This window comes from Pipistrellus hanaki (assembly GCF_964339955.1).
Source record: "Pipistrellus hanaki genome assembly, chromosome: 6".
NCBI classification, from domain to species: Eukaryota; Metazoa; Chordata; class Mammalia; order Chiroptera; family Vespertilionidae; genus Pipistrellus; species Pipistrellus hanaki.
Window position 1 is genome coordinate 17,236,932 of NC_140508.1, and position 23,620 is coordinate 17,260,551.

Consider the following 23,620-nt stretch of genomic DNA (forward strand, 5'->3'; position numbering starts at 1 on the left):
GAAATGTACTATATGCAAGCGAAGAAAAATGACAGATAATTTTTCCTCTCATCTTTAAAAATGTATCCATTCTCTAGAGTTTCTAAGACCACACAAACCAAGACTTAGCCAATAACTCAAGTAGCAATTTACCTAATCAGTGTGGCAACTGCAGAAAAATTTTGTTTACTGATTGCCCTAATCAAATATCACATTTCAAATGGGATTAACTGACAAGTTTACAATCTGAAATTAAGAGAAGTTGGCAGTATGACCAAATGGCCCTTCTTGGGTATAATTTTGCACCCCATGAAGAAAATAATGCCCAGCTGGTAATGCCCAGCTGGTTTGCTTGGCTTAGGGGTTGAGAGTCGACCTATGAACCAGGAGGTCATGGTTCAATTCCCAGTCAGGGCACATGCCCAGATGGTGGGGAAAATTGATAAAATGGTTTAAATGTTAATTTTATTAAAATTCTTTCTGACCAAATTTTAAAGTTCAAAATTATATAAAAAGAAATCAGACTTAAAAAAAAATAATTTAATACATCCACAGGACTTATTATGTACCAGGTACTGCCTTCAAGTGCTTAAAAAGGTAAAAAACACAGTTATTGTAAATATTCTGTGAGAAGGGTATTTTCTGCATCATTTAAGAAATGAGAAAAAGGGATTACAGACAAAAACCTGCCTGAGATCACAAGGCTATCAAGAGACAGAGTGAAAGCCACAGAATAAGTTCTCTTAATCACTCCCACTACAATATGCTACTTCAAGTTTGACACACACACACACACTCGTTGGCTGAGATGCTTCTTCATGCTATTTTATTTCAGTAGGACCAAAGAAGAACCACCTCCTCAATCAGGTGGCTCAGAGGCTTAGGATTTTTCTAGAAGACAGGATTAGGGATTTGAAAACTTTCAACATTTTGAAAATTTAGATTTAACATTATTACACACTAGAGGCCCAGTGCATGAAAATTTGTGCACAGGTAGGGTCCCTAGAGGCTGCCGGCTACTGTTCCATGGTGGTCAGCGCACGTCACTGCGAGTGATCTAACTCCCAGTCTGTTGAACTCCCAAGAGGATACTTTGCATATTAGGCTTTTATATATATAGATATCTAGTGAAGACAGGAAGGAAAAACAAATATACTTAACACTTTGGTAGTAAGCATCTTGACAAACAGGGATTCATAGGGAGAAAAAAAAAAAAAAGATCTTGGTTAAAATATTTGAAATCACTGCTCTTTTTAAAATGGTAATACTGCCGGGACTGGTTTGGCTCAGTGGTGGAGCGTCGGTCTGTGGACTGAAGGGTCCCGGGTTCGATTCCGGTCGGGGGCATGTACCTTGGTCGCGGGCACATCCCCAGTGGGGGGTGTGCAGGAGGCAGCTGGTTGATGTTTCTCTCTCATCGACATTTCTGACTCTCTGTCCCTCTCAATTCCTCTCTGTGTAAAATCAATAAAATATATTAAAAAAATAAAATAAAATAAAATGGTAATACTACCCTAAAAGATATGCATATATTCAACAAATCATAAATATAAGGGATAAAAATTAAAATAAGATAATGACAGAGAGGTATGGATGAAGAGATAGATGGACTGAAGGACAGATAGTCTGTCTGTATGAATATGAAATCTAGAGGTCACAATAGACCATGAAAAAAATATGCCAGAAAAAGTCTTAAAGACAGTCAAGAAACAAAAGTCAAATCAAATGCTGAACTATGTACAAAGAATATGGAGGATGGGGGGGAGAGGAAGAAGGGGAAATCACAGAACATGGAATTTCCTTTCTTGATAGCAGCCATTTGTCTGGGCATATCATTCAACTGTGACCATTTACTATCCAGCAATGACAATTCCAGATTAGGCCAATTATTTATCCAACACATCTACAGAGGTTACCAGGGAATAATCAGTGATATGTATGACATCATTACCTTCTAGGAAGTTCAACCTCACAACCCCAAATTTTTCTAGGTTCTCTTATAACCGAGGGCAATTAAAATTCATTAATCTATATAAATCTTTCTTGGACCACTTATTTTTTTTTATTAAATTATTATCTTTGTACATATACCATTTCCCCCCGTCCCATACATGCCCTCCCTCCCCAGAGTTTTGTGTCCATTGGTTGTACTTATATTCATGTATATAAGTCCTTCGGTTGATCTCTTATCTTCTTGGACCACTTTTAAAAATATATTTTTATTGATTTCAGAGAGGAAGGGAGAAAAATCAATGATGAGAGAGACTCCCTGACTGGCTACGTCCTGCAAGCCCAACAAGGAGGATCGAGCCCACAACCTGGGCATATGCCTTGACAGGAATTGAACCATGACCTCCTGGTTCATAGGTCAATGCTCAACTACTGAGCCACACCGGCCACACATCTTTCTTGAACTTTTGTATTTCTGGTTTATATGCAGATAATTCCCAATTTTCTCCCACCCATCTTCTTTCTTGAGCAAGTAATGGACCCATATTTAACTTCTAGCAGATGGCTTCAACCTCTACAGAAATCAAATTCACTGTATTTTTTAATATTTCTTCACCCTCCTGGGTTTCCAAATTCTGTTAAAGGCCTCATTAGTCACTCAGATATCCACAGTGTACACATGAGCCTCATTTGAAACTTCTCTCTCCCTCACTTATCACATTCAATTATCCAACCCTTCAGGTTCCTTCTTCACTCTGAATCCACTTTGCCACAGACAACTTCTGACCTTCATTAATTATCTCTCCCTAATTAGAATCACCATCAAGTATCTTCCGTAATCAACAGAATTGTGGTTCTAGAAAGAAGATGTAACTGCACTCTTCTGCTTAAAATGAGACTTTAAATGCTCCCACAAATAAAGAGAAAAACTTGCACACAAATTAATAAAAACAGGCAATTTATTAAAGGAAAACTTATTAGTAAAAATGTAATCAAAGGAGCAATATTAAAAAAGCATACTTTAAAACCAAGATATTCTTCCTTGCTTATCAAATTAGCAAGGACTTTTAAAAATTTGTAACACCAGATATTGGAGTTAGGATATTAGAAATTGACATCTGTTGCTACAGGAAATATAAATGGGTATGCTCTCATCTGGAGATTAATGTGGTGATATTAACCAAAAGTTCAGAAATTCAACATAACTTTTCATTTTACAACACTACTTGTAGAAATATAGTTTACACTTAAGTAAAAAAAGAAAAAAATGTTAAAAATATGAGAAGCATATATATTTAAGATTTAAGCAATATACTCCTATATAATTCATCCTATATAATAAAAGGATAAAATGCAAATTGACCGAATAGTGGAAAGGCTATGATACACACTGACCACGAGGGAGCAGATGCTCAATACAGGAGCTGCCCCCAGCCCACAGGCCCCAATCACCCTATTGGGGCCTGCTGATCAATCTCTCGGTCCCTCCCCGGGCAGCCGGTTCTGAATGCCCAATGGGAAACAGGGAACCGGGGCTTGGTAGTGGTGGGGGACAGGAAGGGCCAACCTCTTAGTCCCCCCCCCTTGGCCGGTAGGCTCTGATCACCAAAAGGTGAATGAGGAAACAGGAATGGGTGGCAGCAGATACCGGTGGGACCAGGCCAAGGCCCCCACCCCACCAGTCGGGAATGGCCAACATCTCAGTCCCTCCCTGCCAGCCTGCAGGCTCATATAGCCTGGTGGCGAATGGGGAATAAGGGGTAAATAGGAGGGAGGGGGCAGGGCTGGCTGTTGGCAACCAAAGAAGATGGCACTGACCACAGGCCAGGCCTAGGGACTGTACTCATGCACAAATTTCATGTGCCGGGAAATTCATAGCACTCAAGTGCATATATGTTCGACTACTAGAAGGCTGTGCACCAAAATTTGTGCACTTGAGGGGGTCCTTCAGACCAGCCTCCATCCTTTCATAATCTTGGATCCCTTGGGTAGGGTCCCTAGGCCTGGCCTGAGATCAGGGCCTATCGGGGCTTTCCTTCCCCGGGCTGCAGGCAGCTGCACACACCCCACCCCCCCACCACCACCACTGCCACTACTTGCCATCTGTGCAGCACTGTTCTCCCTCCCCTGCTACCGGTGGCCTCCCTCTGCAGGTGACAGGATGGGATGCAATGGCTTGGCTGGCCTGGGCCTCCCTCTTTCTTTGCTAGGGGATGGGGCCAGCTCTACGAGGGGCCATCTGCCTACCTTATTGCCCCTAACTTCTCGCTTACCTACCTGATCACCCCTTAACCACTCTGCCTGCCTGCCTGATTGTCCTTAATGCTTGCTTGGGAGTGGGGCCAGCACTGACTTCTGGTTAGTCAGCCTCCAGTCGTTACAACCCAGGGTCTTTATATATTAGGATATGAAAGACTGCAAATAAGTTATATAAGTTTCATCTCCAAAAATCAGAAAAAGAATAGCAATTTAATTCCAAAGAAACTAGAAGGGAATATGAAAGACAAAAGCAGAAATCAATATAAAACAAATGTACAATTGGGGGGGAGGGAATGCCCACAAAGCTAAAAGTTAGTTCAATAAAAAAAAGAAACACAAAAAAAACACGAAACCAACAATGTAAAATAGGCCCTCACAACACTATTCAAGAAGAAAAGAGGAACAGTATACATTACTAATACCAGGAATTGATTTTAAAGTCTATAGTCATTAAAAAGATATTAAGACTATAGCATGAGACAACAGAGGCAAGAAAATACGAGATAAAGAGAGCCTCTTAAACGGTGGTGGAAATACTGGACAGATAGATACAAAAAAAATAAATAAACAAAACAAAAAAAACTAGACCATTTTCTTATACCTTAAACAAAAATGAACACAAAATGGATTAAAGACTTAAATATAAGACTTGAAACCATAAAACTCCTAGAAGAAAACAAAGGTAGTAAACTTTCTGACATCATTCTTAGCAATATTTTTTTGGATGTGTCTCCTCAGGCAAAGGCAACAAAAGCAAAAATAAACAAATGAGATAAAATCAAACTAAAACACTTTTACATAGTGAAGGAAACCATCAATAAAACTAAAAGGAGACCTACTGAATGAGAAATGAAATTTGCAAATGATTTATCCTATAAGGGGTAAATACCCAAAATATATAAAGAACTCATCAACTTTACATCAAAAACCAAACAATAGACATTTCTTCAAAGAAGACACAGACATGGTCAACAGGTCAAAAGATGCTCAAATATGTGCTGAGGGATGGGAGCAGCCAGGAAGAGGTCAATGGGGGAAAAGCAGACATATGTAATACTTTCAACAATAAAAATTTAAATTAAAAAAATGAAAGATGCTCAAATCACAAATTGTCAGGGAAATGAAAATTAAAACTACAATGAGGTATCACCTCATACCTGTCAGAATGAGATACCAAAAAGACAACAAACAACAAGTGTTGACGAGGAAGTGGAGAAAAGGGAATCATTGTGCACTGTTGGTGAGATTGTAAACTAGAATTGCCACCATGGAAAACAGTATGATGATTCCTCAAAATATAAAAAATAGAGCTACTGTATTACCCAGCAATTCTACTTCTGGGTATTAATCTGATCAAAATGAAAATAATTTGAAAAGACTATGTACTCTTAAGTTCATTGTAACACTGTTTACAATAGCCAACTTATAAAAGCATCCTAGGCCCGGCCAGCGTGGCGCAGTGGTTGATGATATCTGGTTAGGTAGCAAGCGGACAACCAGGAGAAAGGGCTTCATGAAGAAAATGGTTTTGAAAGCTTGACATGACTTAGACTTTCTTGATAAAACAGCACAGTCACGGAGCTCAAAAATAACATTAAATGGGGATACAGTTTAAAATTAATGCAAAATTTTTAAAGCCTAACAATTAACTATTTTGTCCCTATTCGACTGCAATCCAAATGCCATGTAATTATTTTCATTGTTACCATTTCTGAACCACTTCTGTCCTTGAAATAAGTTTTAAGAGGTCAGGATAAAAACAGTCTTCTGAGAACCATAGTATTAAAGGCATATTCCTACCAAAAGCAATGCCTAACTTCATATTTGGTGTTTCTGAGACAGTTTGTTCAAGAAAGGGACACTGGTTTCTTTCAATTAAGGGGTTGTTAATTACTTATCTATTGCATGTGATGTAATTTGTCTCACTACTTGTATTAATAGAATAAACAGCAATGAATCCACATATCTCTTTTTGCATATGCTCACTCAAAAGATTTATAGATGAAAATAAGAAATCTCACTCATACATTCAATTAACTTTATATACAGTAAAAATATCTGATGACTACATGAAGTATTCTCTTATAATTCTTCTAAATTGCATGTTTTTTGTATATTTTTAAGTTCACTATTTCTGCATGGATACAATGAATTTTTTTTTTTTTTTTTTAAGTAATGAAGATTAGAAACAAGCTTTTGTGTAATATTTAATTTAGCATGTAAAATAACCAACTAGTAAAAACTTACTTGACATAAGTTTTGGAATCTGGGCTTGTCCTCTCAACAGCGGCCTGTATAAGTTTCCCTGAAAAGTTACAGGTGGTGGCGCAGCATTGCTGTACATGCCAGTTCCTGAGCCTCTTGGCATAGAATGTCTGTAAAAGAACCCGCCCAACCAGAATAAAAAATTATATCTAGAGATATCCGTCACATCACAGCTGACACAAATTTAACAAGTGCAAGTTGCCATCTCTTTACGATAAGATCTGATTAAGAAACCACAAATTAAAAGATTATTAACAAAGTTCAAAATATTAGCTGTTATTGTGACAGCAGATGTTCACTTGCCCCACCAAGATTCTTAATAGATAATCACTTAAGCACTTATTAATTACTGTAAGCAAAAATTAGTTTATTCTTTTTTTTTGCATTATATTTCAATTGTGCTCTGTCAGTGTACAGTTGTCTCTTCATACCTGAGGGACTGGGTCTAGGACTGCTTGGGGATATCAAAATCCAAGGAGTCCCTTACATAAAGCTAGAGACCCGCTGCACAAAATTCATGCAAGAGTAGGCCTTCCTTCCCCCGGCTGCTGGCACTGGCTTCTCTCTGGCACCCAGAATTCTGGCTTTGTCCAGAAGATTATCCGGACGGATGTCCGGTCCAATTAGCATATTATGTTTTTATTATTATAGATGGTGTAATATCTGTATGTAACCTGTATTTGCATATAAGCAATACCAGGGTATGCCTATGATCACTTCATTCACATGGACGTAAGCATAGTACTTAACGTGGGGCAAATTCAAGTTTTGCTTTTGAAACTTTTGGGGGATTAACCCCCACAATAGTTTTGATCCCAAGTTGATTGAATCGGTGAATGTGAAGCCTGTGGATAGAGAGGGTCAACAGTATATACTACCCTGTTTTCCCAAAAATAAGACAGTGTCTTATATTAATTTTTGCTCCCAAAGATGCGCTAGGTCTTATTTTCAGGGAATGCCTTATTTTTCCATGAAGAAGAATACGGTACACATTTATTGTTAAATGAAAATAAAGGAAATTTATTACCTGTATACGGTACGGTAGTACGGTAGTTGTCAACACAAACCAAACTGTGAATCCTACCGTATCAAGAATTTACTCATTTATTCAATGACAATCATGTCATCATCTTCTGGAACATCATTATAACAATCCAATTCTTGAATTTCCTGGTGAATTTCTTGTGACTCCATTTCTTTCAGAATCAGTGTACCAAATCTCTCATGTTTAGCCTGGGGGGGGGGCCTTATTTTTTGGGGGATGCCTTATATTTCACTCAGAAGGAAACCTGTAAGTAGGTCTTATTTTTGGAGGATGTCTTATTTTCGGGGAAACACGGTTCTATCTATCATACACCCCCGCCCCCAATTTAATATATCAAACATTTCCCTTTATCTTTCATAGTGTTCAGAAATCTAACACACACACACACACACACACACACACACACACACACACACACAGTGGCCAGATTATTATGATCTTTGAGTGCATAATAATCTGGCCACTGTGTGTGTGTGTGTATCCATTCTAATAAAAGAGTAATATGCAAATTGACCATCACTCCAACATACAAGATGGCTGCCCCTATGTGGACACAAGATGGCCACCACAAGATGGCTGCAGGGGAGGGCAGTTGGGAGGGACCAGGCTTGCAAGGAAGGGAAGTTGTGGGTGATCAGACCAGGAGGGGAGAGCAGTTGGGGGAGGGGGGGAAACCAGGCCTGCAAGGGAGGGCAGTTGGGGGTGATCAAGCTTGCAGGGGAGGGCAGTTGTGTGTGTGTGTGGGGGGGGGGGGGGGGCGCGGAGAGGGAGAACGACACACCCAGGCCTACAGGGGAGAGGAGTTTGGGGGACCAGGCCTACAGGGGAGGGCAGTTAGGGGCAATCAGGCTGGCAGGGGAGTGGTTAGGGGGTGATCAGGCTGGCAGGCTGAAGCAGTTAGAAGCAATCAGGAAGGCAGGCAGGCAAGCAGTTGGGAGCCAGCAGTCCTAGATTGTGAGAGGGATGTCCGACTGCCTGTTTAGGCCCGAACAAGCAAGGTATCTGACATCCAGGAAATCCTTCATTAGAGATAAGAGCACATTTAACAGTGTATGAAACCTCTATTATTTACTTAAAGGAGCCTAGAACTGTAAATGTGTGTCATACAAGGCAGAATGATCCCTATTGGAATTGGGCCTAAACAGGCAGCCAGACATCCCTCAAAGGGTCCCAGATTGGAGAGGATGCAGGTTGGGTTGAGGGACACCCTCCCACCATTGCACGAATTTTGTGCATGGATGGGGTCCAGCCAACCTGGCAAGGAGGAGGAGACGTGGGTGGCTGGCCAGCCTGCCTGCTGGTCGAACTCCTTGTAGAGGGAACAATTTGCATATTAGCCTTTTATTATATAGGATATACACTAAGTGACCAGATTATTATTTGTTCAGAGAATACAATAGTCTGGTTACTCGTGTGTGTGTGTGTGTGTGTGTGTGTGTGTGTGTGTGCATTTTATTTATGCTCCTCTACAATTATTTTCTCAGGATAAATTCCAAGAATTAGAAACTTGTATCTAAGTTAAGAGCATCTTCATAACTCAGTACTCTACTTAGAGTGACTTCTATGTTGCTTTAGAAAACAGTTGAAATAATACAAAAAGATACCTTAAGAATATTTTAGCCCAGCCAGCATGACTCAAGTGATTGAGCATTGACCTATGAACCAGAAGGTCATGGCTTGATTCCTGATCAGGGTACATGCTTTGGTTGTAGGCTCAATCCCCTTTGTGGGACATACAGAAAGCAGCTGATGAATGATTCTCTCTCAACATTGATGTTTCTATCTCTTGCTCCCCCTCCCTCCCTCTCTAAAATTAATTTTAAAAAGATATATATTTTTTAAAAAAATAATATTTTAAATTTGTATCTCTTCTATTATTAGGAATACAGGCTTCTTAAACAATCATCCGCAACAGCTAACATTTCCAGTGTTGAGATCTATTCTAAAAGCATTTGCTAAACATTAGCTCACATAATCCTCACTACAACTTTATAAGGTAGGCATAATTATTATTCCCATTTTACATATAGGTAACAAAGGCATAGAATGGCTCAATAACTTTTTTGTTTTGTTCAATAACTTGTACAAAAGTATCAAGTAGTAGAAAAAGCATTTGAACCCGGTCATTTAGAATCTAAAATTATGCTCTTCACCACTTACTATGCCACATTCACTGTGCCTTACTATTCATTGTGTTAAGTACATGCTGATGGTGACCTAATGTCTAAAAGCATGTGTGTAAGGGGGTAAAGTTTTTCAATTAATTGAAAATATCTATTTATGCGTTATCATTATTAATTCGTAAATAGCTTATTAATGTTTCCCTCAGCCTGTTCTTTTTATCCCAGCTTGTCACCTGTTATTGTTTTAAGGTCTCCCTCTCTATATGTAGTTCCCTCAGTAGTTAGGAAAAAGACAAATTAAATAGCTAATAAAGGCAAAGTATAAAAATCAGAATTCACAGAAGAGGAAATACGTTACTAGTAGACATGTTAAAAGAGACTCAATCTAACAGACAAAGAAATGAAAATTCAAGCAACAATGAGGCACTGCTGTTCAAATAATGGATAAGCAAAACTCTAGGAAACTGTGGCTTTGTGTACTCACGTACTGCTTAACACTTTAAAAGGATTCTGTCATTAATTCGGCTAAAACTTTCTTAAAAGTAAAAAGAATGTTTCATTCTCTTGAAATAACTATCAGAACAATAGCAAAACTTTGAAAGAGAAAACAATGGAATTCTCAAACAACACATAAAGTAATACATAAACTAAAGAAAGAGCAGTAAACTTAAAAACAAGAAAACAGGCAAGGATAAAAGTCATTAAAATAGCTGCAGAAAAGTTGTATTAAATAGTCTCAAAGTATCTGTGGCATAATGCTGACTTAATGCTTTGTGGATGAGTCAGAAAAAGCAAAATATACAAATGACAGAAGCCTAACACTCACCCCAAAGTCCTGAACGCTGCTTGGTCCAGGTGGACGGGCCGCCGGTCCCGGTTAAAGCCGAGCTGGGGCTTCCACTGCCGCCCGTTGCTGGATTTCTCCCAGTCCCCAGGCTTCAGTACAGGCGCTGGTTTTCTGACCATTTGAAAATACAAGAGTTACAGGGATAAACACTGTTCATAAAAAAACAAATCCAGATAGTTTATATTTAATAATTGCAGTGTTATTACCTTGCTCCTGGAAGCATTACAGCTTTAAAAACGTAATCTTCAGCAAACTGTGGATCTTTAAAATTAATACTGGAAAAGAACAATACAAAATTTAGTGATTAGCCTGACTTAACCACCATATAAACTGAGATACTTCTCATGTTTAAACAAAATAACTAAAATTCACAAGTCTTCAAAAATTATTTTAGTCAATAAATATCTTCCTTACTAAACTGTTACTAATTCTTAGCCTTCATGTAATTTACTGTGGGAAATTCTAGTTAACTGTGGGTGACCACAGATCTTTAGTAGACATTGCATCAATTCTTAAAAAATTCTAATATATTAAGAGACAGGTAGGAGAGATTTACAACAACAACAATCTTCCATTTTGTACAGTCCCTCGCAAAGAGTCTCCCTCAGCATTCCAAGGAAAATCAGGTCTTGTTGCAATAGGAAAAGATACGAACATCAACAGAAACATCCTATATAATCAAAGGGAAATATGCTAATTGACCAAACAGTAGAATGACTAGTACAACAACAAAAATCTTCCATTTTGTACAGTCCCTTGCAAAGAGTCTCCCTCAGCATTCTAAGGAAAATCAGGTCTTGTTGCAATAGGAGAAGATACGAACATCAACAGAAACATCCTATATAATCAAAGGGTAATATGCTAATTGACCAAACAGTAGAATGACCGGTCACTATGATGTGCACTGACCACCAGAGGGCAAATGCTCAACTCAGGAGCTGCCTCCTGGTGGTCAGTGCACTCCCACAGGGGAAGCAATGCTCAGCAGAAGCCCTGAGCCGGGCTCACAGCTGGTGAGCACGGCGATGGTGGCAGGAGCCTCTCCCACCTCCACAGCAGCGCTAAGGATGTCTGACTGCTAACTCAGGCCTGCTCCCCGAGGGGGAGGTCAGTCGGTCATCCCCCTAGGGTTCCCGGACTGCAAGAGGGCACAGGCCTAGTTGAGTCTCCTATCCCCCACCATGAGTGCATAAATGTCGTGCACCCGGCCTCTATAGTTTGTAAAATAAAAAAATACACACAAATAATCTATGGTTGGGGAAGGCAGGGGTAGCGGTGAGGGAAGAGGTGACACCAAACTTCCCAGCTGAACACTGTATTCTGCTCTACTAATGTGTGTTTGATAATGAAACGGTCACATTTGAAAATTATGCAAAAACTTCTTTTATAAGGCTGTACATTCCAACTTTGAGTATAATAAGCTGGGTCAAACTTCCTCTCTGGTGGTATGTATATGTATCCATCCAAAGGTTGGTAAGTATAATAGTCATTCTTCTGACAAAGCAATGCCTCTCTAGGATCCTGGATATGTGTCTGATTTATACTTAAGGATGCTCATAACATTAGTATTCATCATGTGAAAAAACTGTAAAACTTAAGTGCATGAATTAATAGACACTATGGTTCTTCCTAAAAATACTTAGTTGATATTTTAAACATTTTACTAATAGAATAATGACATGGGAAAATATACAGTATATTTACAAGGGACTAGACATCTATTTACCAAAAGGTCATGTGATATTCTCTGTATAATCAACCATCTCCTTTCTTTCTTTGTGTTTTTTAATATTTTCCAAAGTTCCCTCAATGATTAAAAGGTTTTAATGAACTGGTGGACGTTTTATGTATTTATTTGACACACTGCAGACGGATCACAAGAATTCTCACTTCATAATACACTGTGTTTTACAAAATATCATACTTTAAGAAGATATTAGCTTGTAAGAACATGTAATAAATAACTTCAATATGCAATGGGTATTTAATTTTAAAGTGTGCCTTTAACATTTATGTAAAACATTTTTTGTACTTACTCAACAGAAACTTATTTGGCCACTGGGTAAAGATAGCAATAAAACTACTGGTCCACAATAATATATTTTTACTAATTTCAGAGAGGAACGGAGAAGGAGAGAGAGAAACATCAATGAGAGAGAATCACTGATCTGCTGCCTCCTACATGCCCCCCAATGGGGATCGAGCCTGCAACCTGCGCATGTGCTCACGACTGGAAATGAATCCGGGACCCTTCAGTCCACAGGCCGACGCTCCATCCAAACAAGCTCAGTGACATTTATTTTTAAAAATATATATTTCTTTGATTTCTGAGAGAAAGGGAGAGGGAAAGAGAGATAGAGACATCAATGATGAGAGAGAATCACTGATTGTCTGCTTCCTGCATGCCCCTATTGGGGATGGAGCCTGCAACCCAGGCATGTGCCCTTGGCCGGAATCAAACCTGGGACCCTTCATTTCACAGGTCAATGCTCCACCCACTGAGCTAAACCAGCTAGAGCACTGGTTGACATTTTAGATAACTAGTTTTTTTTTTCTCTTCAAATACTAGCACTTGAAATTATTAGGAGTCGCCCAGCTGGTGTGGCTCAATGGTTGAGCATTGACCTGTGAAGTAGGAGGTCATGGCTGCATTTCCAGTCAGGACACGTGCCTGGGTTGAGGCTCGATCCCCAGTAGGGGGTATGCAGGAGGCAGCCGATCAATGATTCTCTCTCATCACTGATGTTTCTATCCCTCTCTCTCTTTTTCACTATGAAATTAAAAAAATTCTAAAAAGTATTAAAAATTAAATAAATAAATAATTAGGGCCCATCAAGAAACTTTCCTTGCAGTATGATTTAATAATATTTTAAGTGCACAAAAATAGTTTCACTTATCATAAAAATGCTATAAGCTTAAGAACAGCTGTCCTTCATTTACTCTATCTGTTCCTCTTACAACTCTCTTTTCACTAGTAACTGTCTTTATCGCAAATGTTTTCTACTGGGCAAAGTGGCTTAGGTAGGGCACGTCAGAACAGACAGTGTTAAGTTTAAGAGGGTGACAGAGAAAACAGTAGTTAAGTATTTGGTCTCATTAGTGCTTTGCAAATACAAAGAAAAAAAAGAGAAAATTGGTAATAAGGCAAGATTAGTAACTAAAGTGTCTCAAAGCAGTTATCTCTGTCAGCAGGACTTGTCAGCCCAAGCAACTTTTACAGCGCCCACTTGCATACATAGTCTCATGGTGGGAGTGGAGGTATAAACGCACTGAGCTTGCCTCTTCTTCTAATAAATAGGAAATGTTTAATTAGTTTTATAAGGGATAAAATGAAAAACGCAAAATAGGCTCAGAGTCAAAGCAGGTGTGTGCACACATCTCCCACACACAAGTCTTTGTGAGTGTGGGATAAAAGCTTGTGTGTAAGATGGCAGAGTAAGGAGACCAAAGAAAACATCATCATCCAAAAGGTTATGGTTATAGGATGGCAGAAGAAATAGTGGAACAAAGACACTGAAAGGGGTCCCAGGACCAAGAGTTCAGTTTAATTGGCTCAGCCTTCTTAATAGGGATCTGGGAGAAGCCAGCCCTCAGAAATGATTTTGAGTGACTACAGCCTCACTTCTTCCAAGATACATAACCTGTATCATTCTAAGACACAGGACACAAACTGACTCATTACATGCAACGAAGGCTTTAAGTTCTCAGACGGGAGCCCAGTTGTGAAGGGCTGGATTCGATTGAAAGTATGTGAACATTAGTGGGCAGGAAGACAGGATGGTTGAACTGGGATATTGTTGTGAAGGGCTTATTCTGACTACGTCGTGAAGCTACTTCAAGATGGCAGTAAGGGAGTAAATGCAATCAAAGATGCAATTCAGAAAGAACTACCAGCAGCAGTGTGTGAGTGCAGGGGAAAAGAACCAAAAGGAGCTGCAACATATGCCTGAGGTGGGAATGTTGGGCAAGCAGAAGGAATGGCAGGCTGGAAATGAAATAATTCAGGTGAAGGCTCAAGATGAAGATCTGCAGTCGTGCACAGAAAGCTGAGACTAAGAAAATGAAGGAGACAGCTAAAGTAACAAGCTATCAGGGAGAAGAGATAATCCCGGGGCCGTTGGGATAATCTCTTCTGAAGGACAATGGTTATAAGAAGAGATTTAATAAGATAGCTGAAACTAATGCTTGGGAAAACAGATCCTTTTATCTGGCAAGTATGTGCATATGTGCACTTTATTGTATGTCAATTATTCCTCAATAAAATTGTTTTTAAAATTCTGTTATTCATGCTCAATAAAAAGAGATATTTCCAAGCTAATAGGAAAACTAACTCTAGGATCTATATACTTAACATGGTATAAACCACTAGGAGACAGAAAAGGAATATCTGAAAGTAAGCTTGGAGGTCCCTACTGAAGGGACAATGGACACTATTAATGATCTCAGAGTAAAGCATTCTTTTCCATTGGATCTTTGAGAACAATTTGAAGACTTATTCTTTCCTAAAATGTGCTAACCTTTCACTTATTAAGAGATTTTAGTATTTTAATTTGTTTCCAAAAATATGTACTAAGAATTAGTTTTTAGAAATAACAAAATAAATAAGCCACAACTTGAATGAAACCTGTAAACTTGAAATAGTTACATAAGGCAGGAACTCACTAAGCTAAAACCAGAGAGTAACTTTCATTTCATCTAAACTTTGGAAATTCCTGAGTTTTTCAGATTTATGTAATTCAAATTTTTATAGGTAGAGGATTAATGAAAGTAATTTTATTTAATAAAATACAGAAATAAAAGTACTGGAAATCATAAAAGGGAAATAATCCAGATCAGGCCTTGACAAATTTCCACCACCAGAAACAAAAGTGATTAATAATGGCGAGTTTATTAGGGGAGGGAAAGCAATAAAACCGAGAGAAGACAGAAGCACTGTCAGGGAGGAAATGAATTAACAGAACAGCTAACGGACTCAACAGGCTACTGAGCTAAGAGATTTGTGCTTTGATTTATATTGTTTCATCTAACTCGCTAAAAAGAAGAAGTATTTTTAACCATTTGTTCCAGTTTTAATAATGCTGACATACCCAGCATAAGGTTCTATCCACCAGATCAGTTGTGACGGAGGAGTAGCATAATGGATCCCTTCCTTGGCAGTTAACCTATTATTTTCATCATCTGTTTTCATAAACACAGCAAGGACAATATAAATTTAAAAGCTAAGTATGGTTGAAAGAAAGAAAACTGAACAGTGGTTTTACTTATACCACAAACAGCACTTTAAAACTAGTTATAAGAAGAAAATACTGTAGTACTATAGTGAAGTCTCAATGGAAAAAGAATAGAATGTACACCTTCTTACAATTCAGTTCATTTTTAGAATTATCCTTAGAAAATTCTATTGTTTGAGAGTGCTAGCACACTTCATAAAGAAAGAAAACTCAATACCAAGTTTAATTTTTCCTCGACCTTTCCCTGATACATTCCCTGATTAATGCTAAATCAGCATACCGATGCAAACTGTTCTTGCAAAGAAAATTTTATGATTCTTACTAGAGGCCCAGTGCACAAAAATTTGTGCACTTGCGGGAGACCAGCTCCTGCCATCGCTGCTGCACTTGCAGCCATCAGCCTGGCTTGTGGATGAGTCGAGTTCCCCCGTGGGAGTGCACTGACCACCAGAGGGCAGCTCCTGCGTTGAGTATCTGCCCCTGGTGGTCAGGTCGTATCATAGCAACCGGTCTTCCCGCTGTTAAGAGTCAATTTGCACATAGGATACTTGACATTTTAAAATACTTAAAAAGAGTTTATAGGACTAAGACATCTTTTCTGACATTCTGCTTGAAGAGATTTAGCAGTTCAGTGTCCTATAAAATACTATAAGCAGTGGAAGTTAAACCTTCCCAAGTGTTTTCAACCATGAAGTCTGTTACTGATGGCATGCACTCTACTTTTTTAGGTTTTGTATTTCAAACTACCTGCTTGCCAACTACAAGCCTTAAGATCACTACAGTAATTCTATATAATAAAAGGCTAATATGCAAATCGACCGAACAGTGGAACAATCAGTCACTATGATGTGCACTGACCACAGGACGAGTGCTGCCCAGCCAGAAGCTGGGCTCACAGCTGGTGAGCTCAGTGGCAGTGGTGGGAACCTCTCCTGACTAATGGCAGCACTATGGATGTCTGACTGCTGGCTTAAGCCCGCCTCTAAGCCGTCAGTCTGACATCCCCGAGGGCTCCAGATTGCAAAAAGGTGCAGGCCAGGCTGAGGGATCCCCTCATCAAGTGCATGAATTTCATACACTGGGCTTCTAGTGGTTATAATAAAAAGAAACATCTTTACAAACATTCACATTAAAAAAAAAAATCCCTTAAGATATAAAACATTCTATACCTTGGCTGATCCATTCAAAGGTGAAAAAATTTGAGAAACACTCCTGAAAAAATAAATTTGAGCTTTTTTTTTTTTTTTTTAAATCCTCACCCATGGATAGGTTTTCACTGGTTTTAGAGAGAGGAAGAAAGAGAAACATTGATCAGTAGCCTCCTGTATGCAACCTGCCTAGGGATCGAACCTGCAACCTAAGTGTGTGCCCTGACCAGGAATTGAATCTGCAACCTTCTGGTATACAGGACAAAACTCCAAGTAACTGAGCCACCTGGCCTGGGCACTTTGGGCTCTTCGAAGACTTTGGTAAACACTGGTTCTAAAACTATGAAACTATGAACTGAACTTTTACCTAAGTTTAGAACTATGCTAAGACCTGACAATGCTGCTGATGAAAAGAATATACAACAATTAAATAAATTATAGATTACCTTTAAAGGAGAAGAAAAGTAATGAGGGTAGGCTACAAAAGAAAGAGCATTCCAAATAAAGGCACAGAGGTCGACGGGACACTGAAAGGACCAGCCTGGGTAAGGAGGTGTCCTTGAGGAACTGTGGGGATTCGGGCACAGAACTATAGCTTTGCCAAATTATGACAGGCCTTGAAAAAGCAAGAGTGTAATTCTACTGGCACTACATCATAACCAAAGTTTTCTAAAGGGCAGTAGTCTTTAAGAAAAATAAGCTTTATATCAAATTCCAACAGCTTCAATGGGAAGGAAGGTGGAATCAAATAAACCAGCTGGAAGATCAATACAGTAATCCAGGAGAGAAGCACAAAACAGACTCACCATGAAAAGAAAAAAATATTCCAGATTAGTGGTGCAGAAATAGAGAGTAATATAACATGAGAAGCTACAGCATATAAGAAGCTCCAAAGCCTGTGCAACTGGGAAACAGGATGATCAGGGATGAAGAACAAAGCAGCCAGGAGAACTGGTGAGGGGCAAAGGACAAAGAAGTTAATTTGGAACATGAGTCTGAGGTCAATAAAGGTGTGTGTGCATGTATTTGTGTATCTACTCCAGAAGAATTTCAAATTTCCTGTAATTTAAAATTATATGCAGGATTTATACATTTAAAGTTAACAAATAGCCAAAACTGGTTTGGCTCAGTGGATAGAGCGTCAGCCTGCGGACTGAAAGGTCCCAGGTTCGATTCCGGTCAAGGGCATGTACTTTGGTGTGGGCACATCCCCAATGGGGGGTGTTCAAGAGGCAACTGATAGATGATTCTCTCTCATCAATGTTTCTAACTCTCTATCCCTCTCTGTAAAAAAATCAATAAGATATATATTTTTAAAAAACTCATAAAGTTTTTTAATAAAAAAATAAAGTTAACAAATAATTACTCTAGAAATAAACTATTCAAATTACAATGGAAGAGGAAGATAGCTCAGTTCTATTAAAAATTAAGCTATTAATAAGTTGAATGATATATAAAATCAGAACTGGGGGGGGAAAAATGTCCTAGATTAGGGGTGTCAAACTCAATCAGAGAAGGGGCCAAAGTCTAAAATCCAGCCTAAATCGAGGGCCGAATGGTTTACTGAACAGTCATAAACTGACAATGTCATAAACTGACAGCGGAGTGCAGTGATGACAGCGCGGTGCGGGCCACATTGCAAGGCCTGGCGGGCTAGATTTGGCCCTCGGGCCTTGTGTTTGACACATGTGTCCTAGATTATAGTTAACTGTATTCTCTATAGGTCCTTCTATGACTTTTAAGACTCCTCAATAATTTCTATAATATACTTTCTCAACACTACAGATAAGACATAATGTGTTGGGAAGAACTCACCTAAACACACCTGGGTTTGAGATTTATTTTACAAATTTAATACTCTTGTGAATACCAAATAATACCAAAGGCTCTATCAGGATCAAAAACAACCAACCAACCAACAACATCATACAAACAAATACTCTAGGATTTATCAATTTTGTAACGCTTCTCTTGGGCAATACTCTTTATCCTAATTAGAAAGTTAAGTAGGAAGGCCCTTGAAAACATGCACAGAAACTGAGGAACACAAGCAATCATGTGACAATCCAAAGACAGAACTGATGGGATTAACTGGCCTGAAGCCCTGTGGCAAGCCAGAGACTCCAAGGGTTAATACACAGTGTCCACACCAGATCTGTGGGAGCCAGACCGCTTGTAATGGGCATAGGAACATGCCTTACAAGCCTAAAGTCTACCCTTAACAAAAGAGCCCGAAGTCAAAGAGTCAGGACAAATTATGTGTAAAGATAAACTAAAGCAACTAACTGATATGGAATGTTTTCCATATTCACAATGGTTTTCTTTAAATAAAAGCCCTTCTAGCATGCTACCTACATCCATTCAAGATAGGAAAATAAACACGCTTATACTTCACAATGAGAAATCTAAAATATTTCCTGAGAGAGAAATAGTGAGTGGGAAAGGAGGATTCAAGAATTGCTTTTACAAAATCCTTGAACTGCTAAGATATGTTTGCTTTACTCTTGTCTAAAAACTGAAGAAAATGACAACATAAACCCTGCCATCAAGATTATTGATTATATACAATAATTATAGAAATCATTAAGTTTATAGATCTTTATTCTAAACAGTCATATTACATTTTACATTATTTTACTCCATAGAAAATCCTGTCATCAAAGAAATAAGGTAGAAGTTTATAAATAAGCAGAAATTAGAGTTTAAAATACATTTTTATTGAAATCACTACAAATTCATCCTATTTCATCTTAACCAAATAAAGTACATAATAGTTTTTAAAATGGTTATCTCAAAGTAAAGTGGTATAGGCCTCTGGTGTACAGCTCTCTGTTTGCTCGGATATAGCAAGCTACGCCAAGAAATTCCTGCTTCCTATCTCCTCCCACTTTCCTAATCCAGGGAGAATTAGAGGTTGTCAGGGGAAACTAGAGAGCTGAGAAGCAAGCTTGTTAAATCAGTAACCTCAACAATATACGTAATTTAAAGTCAAGAGGCTCTGCTCTAAAGTCTGCAACACAGGGAATTCTCAATCTCAAAGCACTGGTGGAATAATAGCTGCCATTTCCTTGTGAATCGGAAGTATTCTTAAACTTATTTGCAAGTTCACAATGCCATGAATTTTGGAAAACTTACCTGATTGCAGTGTTCTGTGTCAGATCCCGTAACATGGGAACAGGAGAACATACTACTCTAAGGAGAAATAAGAGAAGCAGCATCTATTTGTAAAGTGTAACCATTCAGATAAGTGGAAATAAGATGTTGTTATGTTTGTTAGGTTTTAAGAAAGAGAAATCATTAAAAAATACCAACAACTAAAATATAATAATTTATATCTTTAAAAAAAGAAACCTATCTCCCTAGTGTAATCTCATTAATAGAAAACAATTATGGGCAAAGGGCTTACATCAGAATTTATAAAGATTATCTACAAACCAAAAGGGGGAATTGGAGAACAGAAAAAAAAATTGAAAAAAAAAGAGAGAACAGGTGTTTTATAAATGAGGAAAACCAAATTATGACTTGATTCTCAATAATCAGAGAAATGATTAAAAATTAAAATAAAATAATTTATTAAATTATTAAATAATTATATTTACTATTATAATTATTAGATATAATTATATTTAATAATATTTATTTTATTTAAATAAAAATTAAAATAATTTATTAAAATTAAAATAATTAAAAATTATTAAAAATAATCTTGTAACCACAAGATTCTAAGAAGTATCCATCAGAGTGACAAAAATTAAGGTTGTGACAATTTCAAGGATTTTGCAAGAACACAGAGTAACAAGATCTCTCACAAATTGCCTTTGAGATTATAAAACAGTGTAATCACTTTAAAATACCACCAAATATCATATAGAAAAAAAAAAAGAAGATACATATACTCTATGACCAGCAAATTCTATTTCTTGAGCAGCAGTTCTCAAACTCTGATCCCAGAACCCTTTACTTTCTTAAAAACTGATGACACTCAAAGAGTTTTTATGTTGTTTATATCTGTCAATATTTATCTATTAAAAATTAAAATTAAGAAACTTAAAAATTACTAATTTAAAGATATTAATAATACACCTATTATCTTTAAGTTAAATAACATTTTTCATGAAAAACAACTATTTTTCAAAGCAAATAAAAAATAAATGAGATCACTTAAAAACTTTCTATGTTATAGCTGGATTCTCTTATATGCTTCTAATTCAATGTAGCCTCTGGAAAACTCCACTGCATACGAAAGAGAGAAAGAGTTGACAATAATAAACAACACCATAATGTCTCCGAATGTTTGTGAAAATAGTTTTGACCTCGTGGGTCTCCTGAAAGGGTTTGAAGAACTCCCTGGACTCTCTGCACAAAGAGGCATAGCTATTATGTCAGAGCTGGGCTTTGATTCCAAGTCTTTTTTAGTCCAACAAGTTTTCTGTTGTTTCATTTTACTATTCGTAGAAAATAACACATTTATGGAACAGGGTAAAAATTCTAACTAAACTTTGTCCCAGTCATACCAATTATACACGAATGAAAGCTTACTGATCTGGAAGAATGGCTTCTTCATCCAAAGAAAACTTTCCTTGAATCCCATGACATAATTCAGGTGGTACATCCACTGGCTGTGGAAAAATGCATTCCTGATTATATACCCCAAAAGAACGAAAAGCAGAGACTGAAACATGTACTTCTACACCAAAATCATAGTAGCATTATTCTTAAGACCCAAAAGATGGAAAAAACTTAAATTCTCATCAACATATGGATAAGCAGAACATGGTGTATACATACAACGGATATTATTTGGCCATAAAAGAAGTAAAATTGTGACATATGCTACAACATGGATGAACCCTGAAAATGTGCTAAGTGAATTGAGACAGCACAAAAGAACAAATATAATCCCATTTATGTGAGGTAGCAAGAATACATAAGTAAATTCATAGAGATAAAAAGTAAGAGAGGTTACCAGAGGCTGGGGAGTGAAGAATGGGGAGGTATTACTTATTAATATTGTTTAATGGGTGCAGAGTTTCTTACCGGAAAAAATGAAAATGGATACTGGTAATGTTTGCACAATATTGTGTATGGTCTTAATGCCATAGAATTACACGCTTAAGAATGGTTAAAATAGTAATTCTGTTTATATTTTACCAAAGTCTTAAAAATGCATTCCTGATTAATTAAACAAATGAATATACTGTCTAAAAACACTCCATAATTGAAAGAGACCATACCTCTGTGGAACCTGTCTGGTATAGCTCTGAAATGAAGTCATGGAGTTGGTGATGTTTCCCTACAAATAAGACATCACCTCCAAGACTGTTTCTTCTAGCTGGGGACAAAGTAACAAAAGAATAAAGATTAAACAATTACATCTGCAAGAGCCATATTTATGAGAATGAAATAAGAAGCACCTATATTTTAAAAACTTAATTATAAGTTTACAAAAAAATAATTTGACTATCAGAAAAAATTAGCACTAAGAGATATCTGAATATAGCATTATAAGGGACAAAGTTTTCTTATTTACAAAGAATCCATATTTTTACTGTAAGAAAAATATTCCCTGAGGAAACCAAATTGTATCATGTAATAACAAGGGTATTGTAAGGAAGGTTGATAGAGAAATTATTTTGATAGGTTTATTATACTGGTATTGAATCAACTTTTCAATAGAACTCAGCTCTGCAATTTCCCAATGATTTTAACTGTCAGTAGTATGACAAAATATCTCTTTTTGTGCAAAATAATATTTTAAAGTTAGCAGCTGAGGGCAAATGCTTTTGTTTCAATCTAACCATTTAAGAAAAGTTACTGTTATTTGGGGGAGATAATAGGAAAAAGAAAAAAGAGAGAAAATTAACGATACTCCTGCAACACACAAGGTTAAAAGATATTCTTAAAGTGATGCTTTCTTATAAACTTAATAAATACTTGTGACTTAAATACTTTATTTAATTATTAAATTTATGGATAATAAATTTTAAGAAGCAAAGTTAACTTTTGTTAAAAAGAGGTAAAATGAATTATTTATGTCCCAGTTATGGGAAATTTGACAAATGAAAAAAAAAGTCAAATTTTATAAGAAAACTAGAGGCCTGGTGCATAAAATTTGTGAGTGGGGGTGAGGGTGGGAGTGGGTGTCCCTCAGCCTAGCCTGCACCCTCTCCAATCTGGGATCCCTCTCACAATCCAGGACTGCTGGCTCCCAACTGCTCACCTGCCTAATAACTGCTTTTGCCTGCCAGCCTGATCACTCCCTCACCACTCCCCTGCCAGCCTGATTGACACCGAACTGCTCCCTTGCCAACCCGATTGCCCCTAACTGTCCTCCCCTACCAACCTGGTCACCCCAACTGCCCTCCCCTGTCGGCCTGGTCCCCCTCAAATGCCCCACCCCCCATTGAAGGATGGAGGGCATCCCGTGTAAGCCTGGTTAATCCCAACTGTCCTCCCCTGCATGCCCGCCCCCTGTAAATAGCCCCCTGTAGGTCTGATCCCCCCCAAACTGCCCTCCCCTACTGGCCTGGTTTCCCCCAACTATGCTCCACTGCAGGCCAGATGCCCCGCAACTGCTCTCCCTTGCAGGCCTGGTTGCCCCCAATTGCCTTCCGCTGCAGGCCTTGCCCCACCCAACATCCCTCCCCTGCAGGCTTGAGTCACCCTAACTGACTTCCCCTGCAGGTCTCATCTTTCTGAACTGCCCTCCCCTGCAGGCCTAGACCCTCCCAACTGCCTTCCCCTGCTGGCCATCTTGTGGTGACCATCTTGTG

The 23,620-nt window shown here is 38.1% G+C and overlaps 2 protein-coding genes across 3 annotated transcripts in view; one reads left to right on the forward strand and one right to left on the reverse strand.

Annotated features, from left to right (window-relative positions):
* The window catches only part of LOC311624161 (general transcription factor II-I repeat domain-containing protein 2A-like), a 324,681-nt gene that overhangs the window by 180,971 nt on the left and 120,090 nt on the right, over nt 1-23,620 (forward strand). The window lies entirely within an intron of this gene.
* The window catches only part of XRN2 (5'-3' exoribonuclease 2), an 84,761-nt gene that overhangs the window by 13,318 nt on the left and 47,823 nt on the right, over nt 1-23,620 (reverse strand). For both annotated transcript variants that reach the window (XM_084887009.1, XM_084887008.1), the window contains 6 exons: nt 22,082-22,179; nt 21,387-21,466; nt 19,983-20,039; nt 10,675-10,743; nt 10,448-10,579; nt 6,436-6,563 (listed from right to left, as the gene is read on the reverse strand). In XM_084887009.1, coding sequence (XP_084743135.1) covers nt 6,436-6,563; nt 10,448-10,579; nt 10,675-10,743; nt 19,983-20,039; nt 21,387-21,466; nt 22,082-22,179 — 564 coding nt within the window. The remainder of the gene's footprint in view (nt 1-6,435; nt 6,564-10,447; nt 10,580-10,674; nt 10,744-19,982; nt 20,040-21,386; nt 21,467-22,081; nt 22,180-23,620) is intronic.